General features: G+C 40.7%; 2 protein-coding genes across 2 annotated transcripts in view; both read right to left on the bottom strand.

The window, feature by feature from the left end:
• The window catches only part of LOC126400471 (ras-related GTP-binding protein D-like), a 31774-nt gene extending 17781 nt beyond the window's left edge, over positions 1-13993 (bottom strand). The window contains exons 1-3 of the mRNA XM_050061190.1: positions 13782-13993; positions 2409-2704; positions 708-907 (exon numbers count right to left, since the gene is read on the bottom strand). Coding sequence (XP_049917147.1) covers positions 708-907; positions 2409-2704; positions 13782-13905 — 620 coding nt within the window. The 5' untranslated portion in view covers positions 13906-13993. The remainder of the gene's footprint in view (positions 1-707; positions 908-2408; positions 2705-13781) is intronic.
• Positions 13994-17272: 3279 nt separating this feature from the next.
• LOC126400472 (putative nuclease HARBI1) lies at positions 17273-19550 on the bottom strand. The gene is made up of 7 exons (XM_050061191.1): positions 19398-19550; positions 19075-19237; positions 18356-18610; positions 18156-18314; positions 17903-18015; positions 17705-17816; positions 17273-17622 (listed from the first exon to the last, which is right to left on the bottom strand). Exons 1-7 carry the CDS (start codon positions 19548-19550, stop codon positions 17273-17275), a joined length of 1305 nt encoding a protein of 434 aa, XP_049917148.1.
• Between the last annotated feature and the right edge of the window lie 583 nt (positions 19551-20133).

Here is a 20133-nt window from a genome sequence, read left to right on the forward strand (position 1 = left end):
AGCACTCACAATGTCCTTTTGGTAAATTTAATAAACCAACTTGGGTGGCGTTACCAGAAACACAGACGTTTCGACAGAAAGTCTTCTTCAATGTGTCACACACTTGGTTTATTAAATTTACCAAAAGGACATTTGTGAGTGCTGGCTTCTTTTCTTTTTTCCCAAGCTTATATAGGTCTCAAGGTCTAGAACATGTCAAATTTAGGTCCAATTATTCAGTTTGTCATGTGAAAATATTAAAAAACACTTAATCGACTGAAGATTTCTGACTCAACATACAATCTTAAAATTTGCTTGTATTTAGGGATGCACAATATTGGATTTTTGCCGATATCTGATATGGTGATATTTAACAACTTAATTTGGCCGGTAACCAATACTGATATTGATATATCTACATTTTTTCCCACCTAATTTTAGTGCTCATCAAGTCTCTAATGTAGTGGAATTAACATCAGTTATAAATGCATGCTCTTATTGTGATGGCCCACCAGCAGATGGAGACATGAAATTCAGTACTTTTCAATGTATGTAATATTCATTCATTTATCAAAATAAGAAAATGCATGTTGGACAATTGTGATAGCTCATTTTAAAGCCAATATTGGCCGATGTGCCGATAATATTGTGCATCCCGACTTGTATTACAGTGTTTATTCAATCTATTGTGAAACCAAAAACAGTCCAAAGTTGCTGGTGAAGCCCACCTCAGGTGTATTCGCTCCAGGCCAGCATCTGCAAGGTCATCGTTGGCTCGTTTGTGAATGTCCCTCTGCTTCTCGATCTTATGGTCATCTGACAGGCCATCCACTTTGTGAATGAACACCTCGAAATTAATTTCTGGGTTGACTTCATAGGCCCTGGTCACTGTGAGATGCAGCCTACTCAGAGCCTCCACATAGTCATCCTATGATGAGGAAGACAAAAGATTCACACAACAATAGCATCCACTGTCAGTTTTCGGTTTGACCTACAAAAGTTTTCTTGGGTTCTTGTGTCAGTGATATGTTTGAGGTCATTTAGAAACAGTGTCTGCATTACAAACTCAACTGTCCATCATAGAGAACTGGCGAGTTGATTTTAACAATTTGGAATTCAAGTTAACAAGGACATTTTTTGCACTGCCTGAGAAATGGGTTTTAAGATTTTATCAACACCAGTAAAGATACTGAAACTGCTTATTGTATGCTTTTTTTAATGTATGCTTCTTCTTGATTTTAATGGGGAAAAAATGAATAACTATTTGCACCAGTGCTCAATGTCCCTGTTATTTATTGATCATGGTATCTTGTTAAAATAATTAACTGCTTTTTTGCAGAGACTTTGATGAGAAGATTGATACCACTCTTATATCTCTCATCATAACTTTTAGTAGTCCAATTAAATTTGAGACCACAGTCTACAGTCAGGAGACAGTTAGTATACCATAAATACTAAGAACGGGTGGAAACAGCCTGCCTGGCTCTGTACAAAGTTTAAAAAAATTACCTACCAGTGCCTCAAAAGCTCACTGATGAACATGTAATATTTTGTTTGTTAAATCTCTTTAAAAATAAAATTGTGTGATCAGATTTTTCCTGGAGTCTATGTCCTGGTCACTATACCAGAACAGACTCAAGGAAGTGATAGAGCCTGGCCAAAACATAGTAACTGCAACTGCAACTTGTCACTTTTTTGTGCACATCAGCACTGGCTGTCAGCTCACGCATAGAAAGACAGGCAGGTGAGAGTGGCAACACTGCTGATTCAATGCTTTTCAAACTAGAAAAGTGCACTCAGTAGAGTGCAGATCCCTACAGAGCGGCCTGGAGCTGATCATGGCCACCCTCGACAATGCAACACAGTGCAGCTGTGCCTGGGGGAATTGTCCCTTCCAGCCACCTTACAGTCAAGATGACAGCATAGGTAACAAAACTGTGGATTTTTCCTTTTAGTTTTTCTATGTATGTTGTATGTCAGCTTAAAGTCATCATAACATATTGGGTATTGAGTTAATCTGCAGACGCTCTGGCTCAAAATGGGACAAAACTTTTCTATGGATGTCAGTTTTTGAGCCACAAAAAAAGGCCAAAATGCAGCTGCAACAGACTAGGTGAGTTTGGTCACTTGCAGCCCCAACCAACTGGTTAGGAGGAGTGAGGAGTCAGCAGTCAATACTGGCACTAAAACTGGTTTTCAACACTTGTGAATCACTGCAACCATGAGAGGTCCGCGAGCATACACTCATAAATGTGCGCATAAAATAACACAGGCTAACACACACACACACACACACACACAACCAAACTTATGATACCTTCTGGCCTCATGGTGGAAACATAGCAGTATCAAAAATAGAATAATAGTAATTGTAATTTTAGGGTAACATTAAAAAGGACAGATTTTTTTCTCATGGTTTGTGGGCTGACCTGTGAGTCGATGACAAAGATTAGCGCTCCGGTGCCTCTGAAGATCATTTCATAGTCAAAGGTGGGGTCAAAGAAGTCGATCTGGCCAGGGAAGTCCCAGATCTGGAAGCTGACAAAGGAGCTGTTGGAGACGTCCTCTCTGCAGATCTTATTGGTGCTCTCCAGGAACAGGGTCTCATTGGGAGACATTTTGTGGAAAACCACCTTCTGGATAGAGGACTTTCCACTCCTCCGTAGGCCCATCAACAGGATACGAGGTTTGACCTCTCCATTCAGAGAATCACTGAAGCCCAACACTACACAACAGCACAGGAACAGAGGCACTAAAAGAGGTTAGTAAACATACGTTAGGCAACCACCTATAACAACACAAGTTTAAACAGTCCCGGCTGAGCCAGGACCACAAATGTTAAAGATTAAATGGTAGGGAGGGTCCACTAATTTTGTAGGTCAAATTTAATTTACTAGGAGTGTAAATCACAAGTTTCATCATGATACGATATTTGCTGATATCACAACTTCAACCACAACATAGTTTTGATTTGATTCAATTTAGCAGCCTGTCAGTAAATATCCTCATTGTCTTTCTCTTGGCTGCTGTGCTCACCATTATCTGCCTGGCACTAAGCTGTTTGCATAAGTGATACTGGATCATTGATTACTAAATCGATATATTGATCCAGAGTGATGAATGGTTACACCCTTAGTCAATACACAGATCCTACTTGCCAGAGGATGGTGATATTCCCTCAAAATAATATCATGATACTGCAGAGTAATGCTGTGATAACAATATTCATTACAATGTGATTAAATACTAGCAAATATTTTATTATGTGATGCATGCATATGAAACACATAGTACTGTCTAGCAGAGTAGTGATGTCTCCAAATCTCATAAATAATGCTGTTCAGGTTTTTGAGTAAAGATTAGGATGTTGGTTTAAATGTTTTAAGGGCTCTATGCAAAATTCAGAGCCTATGAGTTGTCTGGACACGGATTTAAACATGAAGGTGGCTGAGCCAGCGACAAACAGCTGACTAGGGCTGTCCCAAATGCTTTGGAAGATTCAAAGCTTCTACTGTTGCCGTGGTAATCAGTGTCCAAATCAGTATTTGAATGCTTCATTTCATGTTTTTTAGGTGTTTAAAAGGCATCATCCCAAAACTCCGGATAAAATAAACACTGGCATAGGCCAATGTCACAGTGCACACTTGACCTGCATTGCATGCCATTCTCTCACTTCACTCAGTAAATTTGCACTCACCCTTCCTCTGCACCTCACCTACCTGCCAGCCTATCACCTGTCCACACATCTCCCACTCCTGCCGGTCCACCACAAGCACCTCTTCAAGCAAACTACGCTCACCTGTAACTCATTACTCCCTGCCACTATAAATACCCCAGCTTCAGACCGCCTTTGCCTTCCGCCTTTGTGTGTGTGTCACGGAATCAACTGTTCATTGCCACTGGTTGCTCGGCCTTTCGCCAGAGCAACCCTGCCTACGGCTGGCTCCACACAGGTATGTTGGCTTCCTTTGTGTGTTCTTCTGGTTCCAGAATCCCTGCTAACTCCATGAAAAGCGCTCAGCAATGACAACAGAGCTAACAGTGTTGGAACCAGAGGGTGGGCGCAACGCCTTCACAACTACACCTTCCCAATATCAGTGGTAACTGTTGTATGAGTGCAGTGCAAAGCGGTTGGGATGAGCCAGCCAGTGGGATAAACACCTGCACAAATATGCACGTGCAGCTGGACCAGCTTACCACAACAAACCAAAGAGAAGCTTGACTACCAACACACACAAAGATAGTGTGCTTCATTCTTTGCTCAGGATTCCAGTACTCCACTATATCTTTACATAGCAAATAGTGGTTTCTGCTATATTAATGTCCTTAATTTTTCAAAAGGTACTTTTAAGGTCAAGAGTTTAACACAGACCAGCAGGATATTTGAATATCTGAGCAGCAGAGAAATAAGTGGCACTTGCCTCGCACTCTGTACCGCTGCAGGTACCCTTAAGGCTCCTAACCTCCAGTGGAGCTCCTTAATAGCCAAAAGATCTGGCTTTGGTTGTAACTGGGCAGCTTTTAGGTTAAATGTGTGTTATTGTTTGAATGTTGAGCAGGGGGCTGCTAAAAAACAAAAGAGTACCCAAGCAAACATTTAAATATGCAGTTTATTATTTAAAACTTTTGTTTAGAAATTAACATGTGGCTCTTAAAATTTTAAATGCAGTATTAATGACTCCAAACAATATAACAGAAAACTAACTAGTGTACCAAAATACTATTTCACTCTATAAGCAGAAAGCAGTGTGAATATTAGAGAATTGTGGGTAAGAATGGAATGTATATAAGTTTCCTATCCGTTCAGACAGATGCACAATAAGACAAATGTCTGTGAGCGCCACATTCTTGCTTTGACGTTGTGACCCTGATTGCTCCGTGTTGAGGAATGTGGAGTCCATTCTAACAAAAAGTCTTTCTACTGTAAAAGACTGGGGAGGCTACATACTCTGTAAGCCATCAAATGATGAACCTTTAGTCAGTGTACAGTGAGTCAATAGCACAGTGTTTGGTAAAACAACAGCTCCCATTGTTTCTCAACTCCAGCTGACTCCTTGTACGAATGCACTGGTCTAATTTCATATTCCAGGCATAAGAACTGCAGAGCTGCAGGATACTGAGTTTGCAACTGTTTATGTACCCATACAATAACCAGAATTACCTCATTTTTAAAGTTAGATTTGCCTCAGCGCTCTGGTCAAGTTACAGTTTACATCCATGTCTGTGAAAACATGGATGCTTCACACACATCAGATCTATGCAATGTTTCAAGGTGACACCTAAGATTTGTGTCACCAATGAAGTATCTGATCAAATGTCTCCCCTTCTGTTCCTGAGATATGACATTAAATAATGGCAAGAAAAGCCTTTAATGCAGAACATTATGATGTCACAGTGAGGTTGATCTTTGACCTTTTGGATATACAATGTCATCACTTCATTATATCTTATTAGACATTTGTGTGAGGTTTTGTCATAATTAGCATAAAAATTACTGAGTTATGGCCAAAACAATATTTTGTGAGGTCACACTGATTTGACCTTTGACCTTGGGCCTCAGACTTCTAATCAGTTAGCCTAATTCTTTGGTCCAAGTGGATGTTTGTGTCAGATCTAAAGAAATTCCCTCATGGTGTTCTTGAGATATCGCATTCACAAAAATGAGACATAAGATCACAGTGACCTTTACCTTTGACTACCAAAATCCAATCAGTTCATTGTTGAGTCCAAGTCAGCATTTGTGCCAAATTTGAAGAAATTCTTTCAAGATGTTCTTGAGATATTGCGCTCATGGGAACAAGATGGATACAAGGTCACAGCAACCTTGATGTTTGACCCTTGACCACCAAAATCTAATCAGTTCATCCTTGAGTCCAAGTAAATGTTTAAATGCCAATTCTGAAGATGGGGCAGCAGTAGCTCAGTCCACAGGGACTTGGCTTGGGAACCGGAGAGTCACCGGTCAAGTCCCCGCCTGGACCAAAATATGGAGCGTGGACTGGTAGCTGGAGAGGTGCCAGTTCACCTCCTGGGCACTGCTGAGGTGCTCTTGGGCAAGGAACTGAGTGAGTGAATTAAGGTTTATAGTGTGCAGCGTCCAGTGAAATCTCAGCCTGACCTGACATCCAGCAGCCGTAGTGAAGCTGTTGGGGATCAGGGCCCTATTAGGGGTGGCATTAAGGTAGTGCAGGGTATATGCAGGAATCCTGAGGTTAATTTCAATACCTTTTTAAGACTTTTTAAGACCTTCCAAACAAACCTTAAGACCTCATCGCCACTTCAAGCTGTCGTTAGCAGCAACACATCTTTAACTTACTAAACAGTTGCAGTTTGCAATTAAATCTATGGAGCACAAACATACAACAGAACTCAGATAAGATGAGAAGGAATAAAGCTTGAAAGAATAAATTAAACCAAAGGCAGGTTTATTACAATTAGGGCTGTCAACGAATATTCTAAATTCGAATTTGAAAAAACAGTGGACCTTCGAATGTGAAAACTGATATTCGAGCCGGCCACAGAGCTGCGAGGCGCAGCGCAGCCGGAGTGGATGACACAATCGGTTAACATGGGCACCGAAAGGAAACTGGCTTCGCTTCTCGGCGCTTTGAGGCTATTCGCAGTGCTTCCGTGGGTGGTGTGGCCTGACGGAGGGCGAGCAAGAGGTCTGCGGTCGTTTATAACGTAATGTTATAGATAATTGTTTTATGTGTTTTAATGTGTAGGTATGTAAATGTTTTCAAAGACGTTTATGTTCAAATAAAAATACCTACAAGTAGTTATGTTTCCTTTTATTAATACATATAAGTATGTTTCCTTGTATTAGTTTGCCCTTCTTGTGGACATAATACGAAAAAAAAAAAAATTGAATGGTTCGAACCTATGAGTTATATTTAGAAGGAATATTCGAACGTCATTTTTGAGCAATTTTGACAGCCCTAATTACAATACACCTTAGGTCATAACAAGAAACACAGCTGTACAGCTCAACAACCTTACGGCTAGCCCCTTGTATGTGAGATTTAGGGCTGACCCAAAAAATTCGAAGCTTCAAAGCTTCGTTCGATGGCACGGGATTTCGATCGTGGAAAAAAAAAAACAACAACGAATATTCTGCCTTTTTTTTCTCCCGTTTTTTGGGGGGACCTTGAATGCAACACTAATCATGCCATCCGTTTACGGTTGTTTTTTTTCCCCCTCTTTAGCCATATGTAAACTCAAAGAACGAGAAGCAATGTCTGTTAGGCATATAAGATTTCATGTTCTAGTTCCAGTTTGTGTTTTTAATTGATTGATTGTTTTTGGTTGGTTGACAAATAAAGGCCGGCCCCATTAGGCCGAGTAAAGAAGTCATCTGGTCTGATTGTTGCATGAATTGCCTAAAAAAGTTTCACAATAAATCAGAGAACAGGGATATTATTATTGCCACGGGTTATTTGAAATGGACAAAGGTATTCTTTACTGGTGAGTTAAGGGAGAATAGCTATCATGTAATTAAAAATGAAAACATCTCTGACAAGGAAATAGAAAGCCCGACGTGCAATGAATGGAGACCTATTATCCTGCTTGAACACAGATGACTAAATTCTTTCAACAATGTGACTCAAAATAATGATAAAATAGATTTTGATGATGATGATGATGTAAAATAATATGCTGATGGTGACATTTTCCACCGGTCCGCTGCGCTCCGAGTCTGGTGTCAGTGACACATGCTGCTCTGAGTTGTGCATCTGTCTGCTTGCGCTGCAGTGCGCCGAGGATTTTAATTTTTAGTGTTAAATGAAAAAGTAAACACTACTTATCAGCAACCAGAAGTATTTTTTCGTTTGTGAATATTTTTATCTTAATTCTAGGGTTGCAAGAAACTACCTTTTCGCCATAATTTTTAAGTTATTAACTTTTTTGGACTTTTTTTCCGCTCAGCACCCCCCTGATGGCAGTCCGAGTGTGCCTACACATCACTGTTTGTAATAGTCGCGAGGAGGAAAATAAATTATATCATTATATCATGATACTTTTTGTTAAAGCTTGAATGCCAAGAAAATTTAATACTTAATAAAATCGTGATTAAGACTTTTTAATACTTTTTAGAAAATTTAATACTTAATAAAATCGTGATTAAGACTTTTTAATACTTTTTAATGGCCTTAATTTTCCAACATTTGATTTATCAACTTTTAATACTTTTTAAGACCCCGCGGACACCCTGTAGTGGCATCAAACCACCAACCTACTTCCCTAACCTTCAGTCCATTGACACATTCATTCATTACACTCACAGGAGGACACAGTTCATCAGTCAAGATTCTGCACTCATGCCATAATCACATTCTGAGCAGCAAGTGAATCTCTGCTTACATGCATCATCTGGTGTAGTAATACATATCCTGGCTGGTGCTGTAACCCAAGTCAGCACCAATGTCCGTGCACAGTCCCACTGACTTCCTGGAAAATGTCTCACTCTACTCAAAAATATACAGATACATCACCAGTCATCTAAAATTACAAAACATTACTAGGGTAGCTGTTCAGCTTTTCCAGGCAACATTATATAACAAACCATTTTCAGCTTACTCTGCTGCCATTAACTGCCACAGGTTGGTCTCGTCCAGAGTAAAACTAATTGGAAATGCTGCTGCCTCTAGACAAAGTAGTCAAAAATAATACTTGACTGAGTGTGCTTATGTATTACCCTGAAATAATATATTTTAAACATAACAAGTAATCAATCATCACTCAGGGTATTAAAGGGACAGAAGCAGAGACACTTCTGATTGCCTTTACCCTGACGAGGTAAATGCGTCATATGTTCAGTGAACATGTAGCAGCAGTGTCAGACCTTAGAAATTTGGGATACAACTGCTTTAATAAATCCAATAGAATGTGAAAAATGAGTACTGTGCTAAAAATGTTCCTACTTTATGTGAGTATTGATCAGTTTTGAGCACAGAATCTCAATCAGACTCCAACAAGTCTAAAACAGTAGCTATATGTAACATGAGATAAAGACCAACTATCAAGTCGTCCATTCAGAAGACAATCAATGAACCATGTCAGGGGTTACCATCTCTCCCATATAAATCCACCTGTTGTCACATGGCCTGACTATCAGCTGCCCCCTTAACAACATGATGCAAAGTCCCAGAGCCAATTTCCACTTTGTCAGTCAGATCACTGCACTTTTGTTTTAGCTGTATTATTAGTACTGCAGGGTAAAAGCCTGGCAAGATAACTGCTACAAACCTACTCCAGTCTTAATTTAAGTCTTATCCCGCACCATGCCTTCCTAGTATGGTGTGAATAAAGCAGCTTTGGGTTACATTTTACAGCAAGTAGTAAAAAGGCTCTTACAGTACATTCCTACTATATATAATCTATGGAACTTTTTTTTTTTTTTTTTCAACAAGTTCTCAAAACATTGTCAACTGTTTCTTTCTTTAATGTAACTTAGCATTTCATGTAGACAATCTTCTGTCTAGAGTGTTGATACCTAGGCTGTAATTATAATATACAACTCCAATTCCAAAAGAATAGGAACACTGTGTAAAACATAATTAAAAACATTATGCGATAATTTGAAAATCTTTTTTGACCTATACGCAATTGATTACAGTACACAGACAAGATATCTAATGTTCAAACTGATACATGTTATTGTGTTTTGTAAATATAAAAAAAACAGTTTGTAACATTTCACAGATAAACAGTTTGATTGGTAATAGATTAAAGCAGTGGTTCCCTACTGGTGGGTCACAGTCCAAAAGTGGGTCGCAGGTCCATTCTGCATGGACCGCATGTGACTCGCAAACGTGTCAAGTCTGTAAAAAAACACACTTTATTTTTATATACAGAGAACTTCCGGTGCAGAGCTTTTATTCTGAAGTGCTGCTTCCTGCTGTAGAGCGAGTGACTAGCAGACAGCTACTTGAGAGAGACAGCAAACTAGTTCAAAGACATGGCCAAGCGCAAGTATGATGCTAAATGTATTAAACTGTGTCGACCTTGAACTAATGACTACGGGGAAATCTGGACCCTGAGGCTGAATCAGTTGGGAACCACTGTATTAAAGTATCATGACTCATTATTAAAGAAACATTTTTGAAAGGCTGTTAACAAGCAAGGATGGTCACTTTGTGAAAAACTGTGTGGGCAAATAGGCCTAGTCCTACAGAAAAACTGTGTCTGTAAATAGTCCAACAGTTTAAGAATGTTCCTCAGTGCACAACTGAAAAGAATTTAGTGATTTCACCCTCTACTGTCCATATCATCAAAAGATTCAGAGAATCTGGAGGAATCTCTGCACGTAAGGGGCAAGGCTGAAAACCAACATTGAATGCCCTTGACGTTTGATCTCTCACACATCAGACTTTTGACCCCTCAGCCTGCGCTGCATTAAAAACCAACATGACTGTATAAAGGATATCACTACATGGACTTGAGAACACTTTGGAAAGCCACTGTCAGTTATCACAGTTAATCACTGCATCTACAAATGCAAGTTAAGATTCTACCATGCAATGTGAAAGCCATATATAAACAACATCCAGAAACACCACCAATTTCTCTGGGCCCAAGCTCATCTGAGATGGACTGACGCAAAGTGAAAAAGTGTGCCTCCAGTTTTGAGAAACAGGCTGGAGTTCCATGCGAACGCTAAACAATCTACTGCTGTGGAGGGGTCAGCAGTAAAATGTATTCAAGCCACCTAAAAAAGTCCCACCTAAATGAGCCAATATCAGTTTAAGTGTACGCTATATTGAGAGCATTTTCACTGCTTTACCTTATTGTCAGACAGTGCCTTCCAGCAGTAAAATTAAGCCGTTATATGACTCTCTTTACAGCCAGACTCCATTGAGAATAACATTAATTTAACATTGCTGAACACAGGAGCTGCCGCTCCTCTCTGCTGCCTCAATCATTTAGTTAGTTTGTGTTATTGTGTGACTTTGGCATTTAAAAGGGCCAGTTTGGATTCACCAAAGTCACACAATGATACAAATTAACTAACCAATCGAAGCAGTGGTAGACGAGTAGCTCCCTTGTTTAGCAAGCTAAAATTACTGTTTTTGTCAATGGAGTCTGGCGGCTTTGACGGGAACATAGCTGGGAAACTATGGCCATCGATGTCTTCTCCATTGAAACAGGCTGTCTGACATTAAGGTAAAGCAGTGAAAATACTCTCAATATAGCATACACTTAAACTCATAGTGACTTATTTCAGGTGGGACTTTTTTAGGTGGCTTTTTTGTGACTCTTCCACAGCATTATATTGCTTAGCTTCCATGTCAGACTCCGGCCTGCTTCTCCAAACTGGGGGCATGCCGACTGACATCTACTGTATGTAATATACTGTCTATGGATAAGTACCTCATACAACCCTACTGAAAAAAATTCCGAACTATCCTTTTAAACTGCTGGTGTTAAAGGGATAGTGCACCCAAAAATGAAAATTCAGAACGTGAACATTTTTTTTTTTTTTTTTTAATTAGTGTTGAAATCAGCAGGAGGAGAGCTAGTTAATGTTTCTGCTAAGCAGCTGGTGGCCGCAACCAACAGCTCACAGAGGTTGATTTACCTTGTGAAGCATTCAAACTCTATTCAGTAAAAATGAGTATTGGACGAAGGCAGGGTTTTCCCTGCATAGAAAATATTTTGGTGGCCACCAAAGCCGTTTTAGCCCTCCGCCAATGGAAAATCCCCTCTGCTAAAGAGGGGTGTGGGAGCAAGGAAGGGAGGAAAAAAAATAAATAAATAAATAAATAAATTCAAATCTCAGTGCAACCACTCATAGTTCCATCACCATGGTGCGGACCAATAACGAGAGCCTGGTGATGCGCAGTAGACCAATAATAATCGAGTTCTTTGATTCATCAAAGATCAGAGTAACGTGTTGAGCCCCACGCTTCGCGTGAACTCAGAACGCAGGTGCTGGTGCATTCACTGCCAGCCTGGTGACAAGTGAGATCCTAAGCGAGATCATGTTTCGGTCCTGAGGTAAGATTCAAATCAAATTAATCTAATTTTGATTTCTATGTATGAGAGGTAAGATTCAAATCAAATTAATCTAATTTTGATTTCTATGTATGACTGGGTATAGCTAATGTGTATACAATATTCGAAAGCAGTGGCGATATGTCTGACTTTTCTTGCTGACCATCGTCAGCAGGAGTGACTAGCAAACACTACAGCTAACTAGCTGGCTATGGTTAGCTAGCTAGGTAGCTTGCTAGCTTTAACCGCAATTCATTGTCCAGAGGGATATACTTAAAGAATCAGAGGTGGCAGCTCCATCACACCCCAGTCAGATGAGAGAGGAGCAGGTGAGAGAGGAGCAGGTGAGAGAGGAGCAGGTGAGAGAGGGTCCGGGGACTAACAGGGCAGCTGATTCTCAAGGAGCAGTGTGATCAAGGTTAGTAGTTTCTGGTTTAGGAAGAATGTACTGTATTATTTGGACCTCTCTCGTCTAATAGAGAAGTTATGGCATCGCTTAATACATTTGCATGATCTGTAAATGTATACCCCCAAAATTTTGCAGCGCAGACTTTACCACCATAACCCCTTTCTGAGCCAGGGAAAACCCTGCAGGCTGTGTAACGTTAGCCTACTGTAGCGTAGCCTCTGAAACATTAATGTTATCTTCCTTGTACATTTCCACTTACTACTAACGTTAACGCTACTATCTAACGTTAGCACTGTAACCTTGTTCTAAAACTCATCAGTCATCACTGACTCCAGTTGAGTTTTAAAACTCCGGGGTTGCGTTTGACTGTCTTGGTTGTAACGTTACACTCGCTCTCCTGTTCCATGTATCTAACGTTACCTTGCTAACATCTGCGTCTATCTTAGACGTAATGAGGATGTAATGGAGGAGGGGGGAGTAGGCCTTTGGAGGGAGGTGGAGTTGCAGGAGGAGGGGGATGGGACTTTGGAGGGAGGTGGAGATGTGGATGTTCAAATTTTTTCTAAGTGCTATGTGAAATGCAAGAAAGGTAAGAGTAGCTTTAATTTGTACATTTTATTATCATTCTACAATGTCATACATTATCTTATAGTTTATACTCCTGAGCAAGTCAATTTGTAATTCTTTTTAATTAATGAACTATGTGATTATTATATGGCATGTACAACATGCTACTGAAAGCAGATTATTATTTTATTATTTTTATCTCATTCATTATTGTTAGCTAGGTTGTTTATTTGGGGGGGGGTGCACCAGGGGAGGCTGCCTAAAGCACTATCATTAAATGTGCTAAGACCGCCACTACTAATATTCAAATCCATAAATACAAACACAAGTGAGCTAAAGATTTTTGGCCCCAAACAAAATCCCATATAGCTACCAAACTGAAAAATAAGCATGTGTTCACAAGATGTAACGTTATGTCAGCTGTCACAAGAGTTTAAAACTCAAACATCATAAAGTAGCGTTAGCAGATCTACATGTATTTAAATTTTAACTCTGTACGAAACCTGATTAAAAGTAGTTGATATACTGATGTTAATGTTGTCAGATAATGTAACGTCAGTCAGTCTCTACCATGAAGCCCTCTAACAGTTGCCAGCTGACGCAGAGGGAAATATTATCTTAGGCAGAAAGGTTACCAGCAGAGTTATTACACAGCGCTGGGCACCAGCTTCAGTTAGCTAACCGAAGGACGGGCTAGCTAAAGTTCAGGGCAGTAACGTTACATTCCTCTGAGGCGTTTCACAGCCGAAGTAAAGGAGTGCGGCTCCCCCCTCTCTCTCTCTCTGCCTGTAACGTTACGTGACCTTCCTCAGCAGCACATATATCCGCCTACCTCCGTCCTCACAGCCCAGCTCGGCGTCTGAAAACGCCTCCAGCTCGTCTTCGTCGTCGTAATATTCCAAAGCTGTGTCCTCCTCATCGTCCCCTCTCGGCGCTGAAGCCCTCTCGCTCGTCATGCTGACTTCTACTCCTGTCGCTTTGCTTTTGCTTTGGGTTTAAGCCGCTGTTGGTGTCCAACTTTCCCACATTGTCACCTGATATGTTAGAGCCATGCTGGTGAACTTTCACCTCCGCTGCCTCCAGTCCGACACGCTGCAGCCGGGTGGATGGGACCGAATCAAGTGGGCTGCCAAGACACCGTGTGATAAGAAATGGTTTCTTATTACACAGATTTATGTAAACACAAATACAAGAGAGCCAGCAAGGATTTTAAATGGCTACTTTGCTGCCAAAATTAATAGCATACATAACAATAACACTTTATATGAAGGAATATACTATATATAAGATATAATCTTTAAATTAATTTATGTTACATTTACAGTTACAGTTTGGTAATAAAATAAAATAAAATAGAGAAAACTCAAGACAATAGCCTACACTGTTGCAAAACAGAGATTTAAAATATGAAGAGAGGAAAAAGTCTAAATAGGCTATGTATGTTGCTTGAGTCCAGGGGCGTAAACATAGACAGTGCAGGGGCAGTTGATGTGCCCCATGATGTGGGGGGCCCATAGAGAGAGTGGGCCCTCCAAAAATGCACTGAGCAGAGAATGGACCCATATGAGTGATTGCCACACACATATATATATATATGTATATATAAGGAAATTAATTTCCTCAAAAATACAAAGAAATTACAGATGATTTCTTCATCAAATTTGGCCATAAAATCCCAGACTTTCTCACCCTCCCAAAGGAGAGACTAATTAAAACCCTCCTAGGAGAAGATGGCAGTACAATAGAACTGGCAGGAGAATATGTTACTGAATGTCACAAAACAAGACATTTCAGTATAAGATACATACAATGTAAGATTTAATGTTTTATACCATTTTCTTGTTCTTGTTATGTATTAAACGAATTGTATTGTTTTATAAACATTTTCTTTAAGGCCTTGGCAGAATTGTTAATTTTACAGTCATGCCAATAAAATAAATTAAATTGAAAAAAATGAAATTGAGAGAGACGGAGAGACTTTTTTTTTTTTTTCTTTGCTTTTACAGCAACTTTTATTTACACCATTACACAGAAACAGGTTGAGGAGCCGCTGGTCAGAGAAGTGGAGGAGCTGCTGGTCGGATAGGTGGAGGAGCTGCTGGTCAGACAGGTGGAGGAGCTGCTGGTCAGACAGGTGGAGGAGCTGCTGGTCAGAGAAGTGGAGGAGCTGCTGGTCAGACAGGTGGAGGAGCTGCTGGTCAGACAGGTGGAGGAGCTGCTGGTCGGAGAAGTGGAGGAGCTGCTGGTCAGACAGGTGGAGGAGCTGCTGGTCAGACAGGTGGAGGAGCTGCTGGTCGGAGAAGTGGAGGAGCCGTTACACGTCCCATAATCTTTTTGCAGAACTCGCTGCAGAAGCCAATATGTGAGCTGTCCGAGTAGATTGCCTGCAGATTTCCTCTTTTGCCATTTCCAACGTAGCCTGTGCAAAATAAAAATAAAAGACCCCCCAAAAAAAGAATGTTGGATGGATGCTGCAGGTCTTCACTGCTTCATGTTTTAGTGTTGTTTTTTGTTTTTGTTTTTTTTACGAGCAACTACTGAGGGGTATTCCAGGTAGGAGGTTCAACAAACTCCGAGTCTAATCTTTAACTCTGAGTTGACCTACCCTGAGCTGGGAAACTCTGAGTATCCGGTTCAAGAACAGCTGATTTGAATTAGTTCAATCAACTACTACTACTACTACTACACCTTGAGTTAAGCGCGTGCACAACCACAATAAAAAGCCATCATCAGTGGAGCCCTGATACCTCGAGTCACCATGGCAACACAAGAAAAGAAGCGATCGATTTATTTCACACAAGTGGAACTGGAAGTGCTCATGAATTCGTACAGCGAACATGAACGTATATTTAGAAGAAAAAGTAACACTGCTAAAGCTGCCAAGGAGAGAGAGGCAGCATGGGAGAAAACTGCTGCCCAAGTCAATGCATAAGGTTGAATGCACTCGTCCATTAATTTAACATTTAACCACACTTAATTAAAATCGTAGCTTACAGGTGAAAAAGTGGTGGAGTGGTTTTGAATAAATCTGATTTTCATGTAGGTGAAAAAGTGGTGGAGTGGTTTTGAATAAATCTGATTTTCATGTAGGTGTAATCTCACAGGGGAGAAACGCACGTGGAAACAACTTAAAATGAAATATAAAAACATCGTTCAAACAGGTAAGGCATATTTCACTTGGCCATGACTGTACCTTTCTTTAGTGTGATTCATATTTGATTTACTAAACAAAGTAGCTTCAGTAACCTCATTCAGTGGCTATTTCATTATGTCCTGTAGGCCACTAGTAATTTACCCCCCCCCAAAAAAAAAAAATAGGCTTCAGGCTGAGGAGCTGGGCCTGAGCCAAAATTATGGACGACCTGTGGCTGAAGGCATCCCTGGGGGCAGCTCGTCCGAGACACTCACTCCCCTAGACAAAAGTGCCTATGTAAGATGTAAGTGTGTGTGAACAGTACAGTATAATATGCGAGTGTATGTATGGGACTTAAATGGGCCCCCCCCCCCCCCCCAACAGTTGCAGATGGTGTAATCTGCCTTGTTCAGCCTCCAGCCACTGCCACAATAGAACGCCCTGCATTTGTAAGTACTCAATATTCATATCTTGCAACATATGGTAGTTTAAAATATACTGAAACAGAATGCTCTTCATCGCAGCTGGAGGAGGAGGAGGAGGCGGCAGAAGAGGATGTCGAAACATTGTCTGCTGCCACGGAGATTGATCCAGAGAGGCCTACAGAGGTATAGATATAGCTACTGACAGTCTTCTACCCATTCACATTTCTTTACATCTTTGTATGGAATTTGGAGTTTGACATGTACACTGAAGTAATGGGAATTAATGCGTGGACAGACAACTAGCACATTTTTATCCTTTTTAACAGAGCATGGCTGGCCATTACCAGGAGGAGGAGGGTCCATCAACCTCCACAGCACAGCTTGACACAGTGAGATGTTCAGTAAATGCCAGGTTAATTCTGCATGTAGAACTGTGGAATTTAAATGTCATCAATGTTTCACCAGTTACCAATAAAGGAGTTGTACAGGAAGCACCTTATTAAAAAAATGGCTAAAACGGACAAAGAAATGGTGTACCTGGACCGCCAGATCAGGAAGGCAGACTTGGAAATTCAATTACTAGAATGCCAGCTGAGGTGGGTGCATTGTCAAAGGTGAAATTTGTTAATTTTTGAACAATATTACAAATACTGACTGTTGCATTTGTACTTTATAGGGAATAAAGAAGACCAAATGAAATGTGAGTTATTTGTCTTTTATTTGACTGGTTTCAATCAGAAAAGTGATTGCGGCAAATGATATCCCTTACGGCCCTTCCATCCTGGACATCTGCAGGGTAGATGGGATGGTCATCCTCAGGGTCATTAAATTGTATTGTATGGCAGGGTGTTGCTCTCCTCTAATAGTGGCAATATTATGGAGAACAACACATGCCACTATAATGTCACATGCCCTCTCTGGGGTGACCCTGAGTTTACGCAGACACTGGAACCGGGATTTGAGAATGCCAAAAGTAATCTCAACCCGGGCTCTAGTCCTGCAGTGGGCCCCATTGAAACGCTGTTGGGGGCCCGGCTCAGGGTCAGGGTAAGGGGTCAGTAGAGAGGGCTGGCACGGATATCCTCGGTCCCCAAGTAGGTAGCCATCAAACTCTCCTGCAATTATAATGGATACATTTGGTTGTGTTTAAAGAGAAAGACAATGAATGATATTTGCACAAAGCTTTGGGCTACTTACCACGTGCAAATCTATTGCTCAGGCTACACTCGCGGAAGATCCGGGAATCATGGACGGAGCCTGGCCACTTGGCCTCCACATTAGTGATGATATGTGCTGCATCACATATGATCTTGAAAGTGCAGAGGATGACATGTTAGTTGCACTATATTGTGATGTATAGTCTGTCACTTTAAGATAAAAGGCTAGTTAATGTACCTGAACATTAATGCTGTGGAAGGACTTCCTATTAACATAGTCCCCCTCATTTTGTGCTGGAGCAGTGATGGGTATTTGGGTGCCATCTATGCACCCTAAGACATTGGGAAGCCCTGCAAAATAATAGCTAATTACTGATCTCAGTCTGAGGTTGCAGCAGAATGTCTCTAACATAATATTAAATATAATATACAATACAGAATATGATTTTAGAATATTGTCATTGACTTAAACAGATTTCTACATTAGTTACCTGCAATCCTGTGGAACTCCTCTTTTATGTTCCTCAGAGGTTTGTGCCCAGGGAACACCACCATTATGGGCAGCAGGCGTTTCAGAGCTATTGTCACCTTTCTGACAGCTCTACACACCGTGGCCTTTCCGATGTGTTCAACATCACCAATATTGTAGCCTATAAAAAGCTACCGTTCGCAAAAAAACGTAGCGCGATGCACAACATTTGCTCCGATGAGAGCGCACATCCGCGGTGTGTCACATTTGATATGTGTGGCCGGAGAATATTGTTCAGGTAAATGATTGAATTTAATGAGAAACGGTACCGTTCAAACAGATATTCATTTGGGAAAGACAGCACATCTAAACGGGGTCTAAAGATCCTCTCCCGGCGTAAGGCATTACGAATTAATTCTGCCTCGATATCAGTCGGATTTCCTATATATGGACAACCCATGTCTGTCTGCCAGCTTGCTTCAGTAGGGAGGAGACAGGGTGAACTCAGGGTTTCTTAAAGAAAACCTGGTAGCGAGCAGGTTAGGTTCACAGAGTCAGTTGCCATGGTGATTGACTCAGAGTTTGACTTACCTCTCTTTCTGGAACTGAAAACCCAGAGTTTCCCTCATTTCAGGGTTAACATACTCTGAGTTTTCACTAAACCCGCTTTCTGGAACACCCCTCTGAAAGTCATGTTTCCAAGTATTGTATACATACCAGGTTTGCAATTTCTGTAGACCTCTCTGCACTGCAAACAGGTCTCAGTGGTGTACATGGTGTGAAATTCCTCCTTGTATCCTGCTGAAAAGTTACACCATGTACTAACGCCTGTGTATAAAAACTAAAAAATTAAAAGCATTAAAAACTACGCTCTATGCTTCCTCACATAAACAGACCTCAAAGGGTGTACCACAATTAGAATCATTACTTCTTCAACTTACTGTCAAAATGTGCTCGTCTCCTGAACCAATCCGTGTCAACCACCTCTCGAAACTGCCTGCACACCACGGCCAATGTGAGGAGAGCTCCATTGCCTTCCTGCAAGACCACGTCAAGGAGGATTTGTTCCAGTACAGGCGCTGGCAGATGCAGGATATCCTTCAACTGAGATATCACAGAATGTTAAAAATAATTTGTTTAGCATTTCAATTTAAAAAACACATCAAGACAGAGAGAGATGCACAGCAACAACAATAATTATAATAATATCAAAAACACATAATTCAGTTTTTCATAGTAATGTTTATAAAGTGTATTTGTCTACCTGATTATCCATACTCCATGTTTTGGAGTCTGAGGCGCACAGGAGCCAGTCGCTGGAGGAGGCGCACAGGAAAGGAGGCGCACAGGAGCCAGTCGCTGGAGGAGGCGCACAGGAGCCAGTCGTTGGAGGAGGTGTGTAGGCTGTGGATCCCATTGTCTCCTCACATTTTTTTTATATGGATCAAAAAATTGTCCCTCCTTACAAAATTCTTTGGACAAAAGCAACAGTGAGAATGTGCACTTCCGGCACATCCTCTGTTGCACTTGTATACAGTAAAACCTGTAAAACAATGTTAAAATGTTTAAGTAGATCAACACTGAACTGTTTTTTAAGAGGCCTGATTCAATACACAGCAGCTAATCTATAAACACAAGTAATGTATATAACAATATAACAATTGATCTTCACCCTGTGCTGCAAACAGAAATGCCTTATATAGTGCAGAACTGCAAGAATGAATTGATTAGTTATCAGCTATTAAAATAATTCACAATTGCACACACAACTGTTTTATTTTTGTGTTTTTATGGTTTTGCCTGTCTTTTGTCTCTTCAACATTTCTATGTACAGGGACAACAGATGGAAATTATTTGAAAACTAAAACATGATTTTTAGATGACATCATGGGTTTTGCATGCAACACATTCATATGTTTTATTAGCACACTTACCTGCATGTTTAACAATGCTGCTTTTATGGCCAAGTAGGTGGGCAACCATGCAGTGGTACTGGCCGT

Source organism: Epinephelus moara, chromosome 14 (genome assembly GCF_006386435.1).
Source record: "Epinephelus moara isolate mb chromosome 14, YSFRI_EMoa_1.0, whole genome shotgun sequence".
Taxonomy (NCBI): Eukaryota; Metazoa; Chordata; class Actinopteri; order Perciformes; family Serranidae; genus Epinephelus; species Epinephelus moara.

Excerpts from the sequence above, each read along its gene's own strand:
- LOC126400472 (XM_050061191.1), bottom strand. The coding sequence starts at position 19,550 with ATGGGATCCACAGCCTACACACCTCCTCCAACGACTGGCTCCTGTGCG. Across the intron at positions 19,238-19,397 it reads CATGGAGTATGGATAATCAG|TTGAAGGATATCCTGCATCT; the intron begins GTAGACAAATAC and ends GTGATATCTCAG. Across the intron at positions 18,016-18,155 it reads GGAGTTCCACAGGATTGCAG|GGCTTCCCAATGTCTTAGGG; the intron begins GTAACTAATGTA and ends ATTATTTTGCAG.